Source organism: Fukomys damarensis, unplaced genomic scaffold (genome assembly GCF_012274545.1).
Source record: "Fukomys damarensis isolate Sample0158 unplaced genomic scaffold, DMR_v1.0_HiC HiC_scaffold_39, whole genome shotgun sequence".
Classification (NCBI taxonomy): domain Eukaryota; kingdom Metazoa; phylum Chordata; class Mammalia; order Rodentia; family Bathyergidae; genus Fukomys; species Fukomys damarensis.
This window is the reverse complement of record NW_022900951.1, coordinates 83313140-83319697: the sequence shown is the minus strand read 5'-3', so window position 1 is coordinate 83319697 and position 6558 is coordinate 83313140. Positions and strand designations below refer to the sequence as shown.

The window sequence follows — 6558 nt, the reverse complement described above, 5'->3', positions numbered from 1 at the left end:
ATAGAGAAAACTACTCAAACATTCATTTGGAACAAGAAGAGGCCTAGTATAGCAAAAGCAATTCTAGGCAACAAAGACAAGGCATGGGGATTACAATCCACAATTTGAAACTTTACTACAAAGCTACTGTGACAAAACAGCATGGAACTGTCAAGGAAATAGACCAGAAGATCAATGGAATAGATTAGAAAATGAAGAAAACCTCCAGATACACTCAACCACCTGATCTTTGGCAAAGGAGCTAAACACTCTAACTGTAGGAAAGATAGCCTCTTTAATAAATGGTGTTGGAAAAACTGGGTTTCAACTTGCCAAAGATTAAAACTAGACCTATATCACTTACCATGCAGTAAACCAACATTGAAATGGATCAAAGATCTAAATATTAAAACAGAAACACTAAATTTGCTAGAATATAGGTTAGGTAGAACTCTTGAAGACATCAGCATAGGAAAAGACTTCATGAAAAAAACTTCAGTCCCACGTGAACTAAAGCAAAAAATCAACAACTGCTATCTTATCTTATTAAAAAGCTTCTTCACAGCAAGAGAATCCACCAACAGAATAAAGAGACAACACACAATGTGGGGTGTGGGGAAACTGAAACTCTCACCTAACAATAGTATGCAGAAAACTAGAAGTGGTTAACAAGGAGCTAATCTATCAACTTAATGAAGCCACATTCCAGCCCAAAGTGCATGTGAATACCTTTTGACCTTAGGAATCGTAAAATATTATGGTGTCTAAACATTTTCTTGTGATGTCTTTCTGCAGATGTTTCTTGTGTATCTACACAAGATAATGTGCTAATAATGTGTGTATAAAGAACCAGGTTTGCCTCAATTAAAGCAGACAGTCTTTTGTCTCCACTCTGCCTAGAGTGTCTTTCCTTTTCAATCCTCACTCTCTCCTTCAGGTACTGTTCGACTAGTGGGGGCTGGTCCCCCACAAGTGGCACCCGAACAGGGACCTGAATACGAGAGGCACAGTGAAGGACACCGCTGGATAAAGAAGAAAAAGGAGATCTCAACAAAAAGGCCTTCAAAAGGACAAAGGAGGAGCAGTGAGTTTTCTTTAAAAAAAAAAATGGGAGTAGGAAATAGCCCTATGTTGTTTATGCATATGTTAAAGAACCTTTTAAAGGCAAGAGGTATAAAAGTTGAACAGCAGCAGCTTGTAAAATTTTTTAAACATGTGAAGGATATTTGCCCATGGTTCCTTGAAGAAGGATCCATAAATGTGGAAGCATGGGATGGAGTAGGGTGCTGTTTAAAAGAATATTATTTAAAAGAAGGGAAAAAGGTGGTTCCCGCTGAGATATCTAGTTTTTGGTCGCTTATTAAAGAAAGCTTAAATCCAAAATCTATGCTTACAGAAGAGGAAAAAAATTTTAAAAAACCTGAAAAATTACCAGAAAAGGAGGAAGGTGTAACTCCTTCAGTTACCTGTGATATTGAGAAATTAGGAGAAAAATTTAAAAAACAAATTTTAGAGGAAATAATTCAAGAATATCCTAGACATTCTTGGAATCCATTTGTTGCTATGACTGAAGAATCTGTGGAGCACGACAAAAATAAAACTCAAGCTAAGCCTGGTCCAGAAAAGTTAGAATTTGCTGCTTCGCCTGGGATGGAGCCATCTGACCTTCAAGGACTTTTTCAACCAAAATCCTGTAATGGTTGGCGTCCCCTTCATGTAAATTCCCAGTCTTTTCTTTACCCATTACAGCAGAGCCTTAAACAAGCTTCTATCAATGGGGAGGATTTGTCTGATTTTCTTCATTTGTTTCCTGTTTTTGAGGGAATGGATGGGGAAGGAAATATGGTATGAACTCATAATCTGGTTCCTTTTAAACAATTAAAAGAATTAAAAATGGCATGTGCTCAGTATAGCCCTATTACTCCATTCACTCAAGCCTTGCTAGATTCTTTGTCCACTGATGCTCTCCCTCCATTTGACTGGAAACAAATTGCTAAAGCTTGTCTTTCTGGGGTGATTATTTGTTATGGAAATCTGAATATACAGAACAATGCCAGAGAATTCCAGATCTTAACAGACAGCAAGGAGAACTTAATACAACTTATCAGATGCTAGCAGGAGAGAGACCTTATGCTGAGGTTACTCAGCAATTAGGTTTTCCCCCAGGTGTGTATGCTCAGATTAATACTGCTGCTAAAAATGCTTGGAAAAAACTTCCTTCATCTGGACGAGCCTCAGAAGATCTTTCTAAAATTAGACAGGGACCTAATGAGCCTTTTCAAAATTTTGTGGATCGCTTGTTACAAACTGCCAGCAGAGTCATAGGAGAATTCGAAGCTGGTATAGTTTTAGTAAAACAACTGGCTTATGAGAATGCTAATTCTGCCTGCCAAGCTGCCCTTCATCCTTTTAGAAAGAAGGCTGATTTATCTGATTATGTTCGTTTGTGTGCTGATATTGGCCCCTCTTACACCCAGGGTCTTGCCATGGCTGCGGCTTTACAGGGAAAGACCGTCAAAGAGGTCTTATTTCAGCAACATAGAAGTCCTCAGAAAAAGGGAAATAATAGGAATTGTTTTGGTTGTGGTCAAGCAGGACATTTGATAAAAAATTGCCCTCAACGAAAAGAAGGTGGGCTTTCTTCCAAGCAGCCTGGTTTATGCCCTAGATGTAAAAGAGGATATCATTGGGCTAATGAATGTAAATCTAAAAAAGATGCCATGGGGAATTTTATTCCGTCGGGAAATGGACGGAGGGGCCTGCCCCTGGCCCCGTATCAAACTTTTGGGGCTTTTCAGAATCTGATCCCTCAAAATCAGTCAAAAAATCCATTCAGGACTTATTCCGAGCCACCTCAGGCAGCGCAGGATTGAACCTCAGTTCCTCCTCCTATGCAGTATTAACCCCTGAAATGGGAATGCAAGCCCTACCCACTGGAGTTTTTGGGCCACTACCTAAAGATACTTTGGGTCTCTTGTTAGGTAGGAGTTCCTCTACTATGAAAGGGCTTATGATTTCCCCAGGAATTATTGATGAGGACTATACTGGAGAAATTAAAATTATGGTTTGTTCACCTTCTCAAATTTCTGTTATTCAGCCTGGACAGCGTATAGCTCAATTGATTATTTTACCCAGAGTAGTCACTTCAGGAAGATATAAAAAAGCCATTAGAGGGAATAAAGGTTTTGGGTCCTCAGATGTTTATTGGGTGCAGTCTATTGGAGCTAATAGGCCAGAAATAAAATTGTTAATTCAAGGAAAATCTTTTATTGGGTTATTAGATACTGGTGCTGATGTCTCTGTTATAACTGCTGACCAGTGGCCTTGTACATGGCCTTTGCAGGAGACTGTCTCTCAATTACAAGGCATTGGTCAAAGTAAAAATCCTAAACAAAGTACTGATATGCTAAATTGGAGTGATTTTGAAGGACACTGTGGGACTTTTCAGCCTTACGTTATTCCTGGCCTCCCGGTTAATTTATGGGGAAAAGATGTCATGCAACAGATGGGAGTTTATTTGTATAGCCCTAATCAAAAGGTTTCTAATCAAATGTTTGATCAAGGATTCTTGCCTAATGTTGGGTTAGGAAAGGAAGGTCAAGGAATTCAATCTCCTGTGACTCCGACAGCCCATCCTCCTAGACAAGGCCTGGGGTATTTTCCCTAGGGGTCATTGACATTCCTGCACCCCATGCAGATCCAATTGTCTGGAAAGATGAAAAACCTGTTTGGGTTGATTAATGGCCTTTAACTAGTGAGAAATTAACAGCTGCCGGACAGTTAGGAAAAATTTCAATGGGAGTCTCCTTTTTCATATTTGGGATATCAACTTTATCCTCGAAAAATAATTACCCAAAAGTTACAGATTTGAAAAGATAATTTGAAAACTTTGAATGATTTTCAAAAATTGTTGGGAGATATTAATTAGATAAGGCCTTATTTAAAATTAACTACCAGAGAATTAAAACTTTTATTTGATATCTTGCAAGAGGATTCCCCGACAGAGTCCCTGGTTCTTTCAGTTTGTTTGTCTTACATTCTGTTTGGGCCTCTTTTGTTCTCGTTTGTCTGTTCACTTATCTCTAATTTTCTGACAGGATGAAAAGAAGTTCATCTACCTCCCTAACTCTAATTTTAGATCATTTCCAAGAGGTCCATCAGACTGCAGCTGACCCTGGACTCCATATAACTAAGAAAGAGATTTCAAAACAACTCCAGTCTAGGAGTGGCTCAAAACTTCTGCTCTGTGACAATCAGCTGCTAATGAGAATGATTTAGTTTTGGTAACACTTCTTCTGCATTGCAAATTCTTAAACTGTGATTATAGGGTTAACTTGCTTTTTTCTAAAACTCAAGGTTAATACTGTTCTATTGGCAGTCAGTCAAATTTTAAAATGTAACAACCTGAAAACAGAAAAAGGATACTTTAAGCTGAAGTTTGTTATAGAAAATTAATAGTAAATGAGGCAGAAAAATATTAGGAAAGCTATAAATAAGAGTTATACTTTTGACATGAAAAGTTTTTGTGTGTTTGTCTGATTAGAAACAGGTAAAGAAAGATATACAAAACCAAAAGGCCTATGTAGAGAAGGTATGTAAAAATTATTTAATTAAAAAAAAAAAGTATCCTTGCTTGTTGGTTTCAAGTTTATTATAAAAGGCTTATATTTACAGTCAAGAACAGCTTTTATTCCTTTAACCCTAATTCTATGAGATCTCTGTTAACTTTGACCTGCAAAAGTCTTGACTAGTCATAACTAAAAGATTTTATAATTCAATTGGCCAAAACCATCTGAGTGCACTCTAGTTTAAATTGTCTTATATGTTTGTCTGTCTAAATGTTCAAAAGTGTCTGATTATATTTTTGATCAAAATGACTTCAAATATAAGTAGATTGTTGATTTCTACACCCTGGTTTTATACGTTAAGTAAAAAATTTAAAGATAATTAAATATAAACTTGTAAGCTTGGGTGCAATCCTGTTGGTAAATAAAGAAGCAGCTGCTCAGAAAATTTATTCTGATCTTTGTTCACTAATGGGAGCCACCCAAATAATTTTCATAGCATTATAAAAAGATATGCCTTGTTAAATATGTTGTTAAAATGTTTATATTGGTTATCATCAAAAGGCTGAATTCTGAATATGTTATTGTAACATGTTTATGATGGTTATCTTCAAAATATATTATTTCAAAAAAAAAAAATAAATAAAAGGGGGAAAATCCTGTTGATACAAAGCTACATTACAGGACATAAGATTTCATATAATTATAAAAAGTTATTACTGCTACTTTTCTGGTATACAAAATGTATTCACATTGTCTGACCATGCAGGTTTTCCAGTATATTGTTTCTGATAATAACCTTTTGGTCCAGGTATTCTCCCTTCTCTTCTGCTCCACCTACTTAAGGTTACAGGTACATTTATAGACCCACCACTATCCCTGAACAGCTTGAAGCTGGGTTTCCACTGAGGAGAATGGATTGGGACCCCAACACTGAAGTGAAAGAGAGAACTCCAGGATGTGTCTCGGTGCACAAGTGGGAATTTCATTCCAAAAAGCAAAATGTGACCATCTTCTATCCGAAATAAAAAGGACAAAAATGGAACTGGTGAGCCCCTGCAATCCCTTCCCCTGTGTGAGGAAGAGACAATGTTACTATACCTCAGGAAAGATTATTTAATGACACATCTCGAAAGTTTTTGGACTAATCACTTGGAAATTCCACAGACTTAAGCTTATCTGAAGGACTCTGGTGGAGAGATTCAGGTTTTCCTCAGACGAACATTTGGAAACTTGCTGCTGCATTGGGAGAAATACGTTTATGGCCAGATATCAAAGTCACTAACCTTAGTTTTGCTGTTTTTGGCAAAGGGGCCGCTAACATGCGAAATACCATAAGTACTGTGTTATCTCAAGCCAAAGGACAAAAGAAAGCTGTCTTGTCCTGTGTCGATGCCCCATATGTTCTTCTAATAGGAAATATACAGATTATGTATGAAAACGATAAGGAATATAATGTTAGTTGTTCTAATTGTATTTTATCTAACTGTGTCGCCAATGTATCTGATAATAATTTGTCTCTTATGGTTTTAAGGCAACCTCTCTTTGTTATGATTCCTGTATCCATTAATGAGACCTGGTATGAAGAACAAGGATTGCAGGTGCTTAAGATGATTAGTAAGGCTTTAGCTAGACAAAAAAGATTTATTGAATGGGTTATTGTTGGAGTCATAGCTCTTGTCACTATTATAGCCTCAGCAACTATGGCTGCTGTGGCATTAACCCAAGAAGTAAAAGAAGCTCAGTTTGTTAATTCCCTCGCTCAGAATGTTACCCATACTTTTGTTACCCAATATGATGTAGATAAGAGACTAGAAGAGAAATTAAATGCTCTTCATAAAACAGTTGATATTATGGGAGAAGAAATTCAGAGTTTACAGATTCAATCTCATCTTTCTTGTCATGCTATGTATAAATGGATTTGTGTTACTCAAAAATCTTATAATAGAACACAATATGATTGGTCTCAGATAAAAAAGCATTTGCAGGGAATATGGAATGATTATAATACTTC

The 6558-nt window shown here is 36.8% G+C and overlaps 1 protein-coding gene across 1 annotated transcript; it reads left to right on the top strand.

The window, feature by feature from the left end:
* The first annotated feature begins 1462 nt into the window (after positions 1-1462).
* LOC104853760 (endogenous retrovirus group K member 10 Gag polyprotein-like) lies at positions 1463-3271 on the top strand. The gene is given in 2 exon segments (XM_010611942.2): positions 1463-1987; positions 1990-3271. Coding segments are annotated over 2 exon segments (1308 nt in total). The 5' UTR covers positions 1463-1542; the 3' UTR covers positions 2853-3271.
* The last annotated feature ends 3287 nt before the right edge of the window (positions 3272-6558 follow it).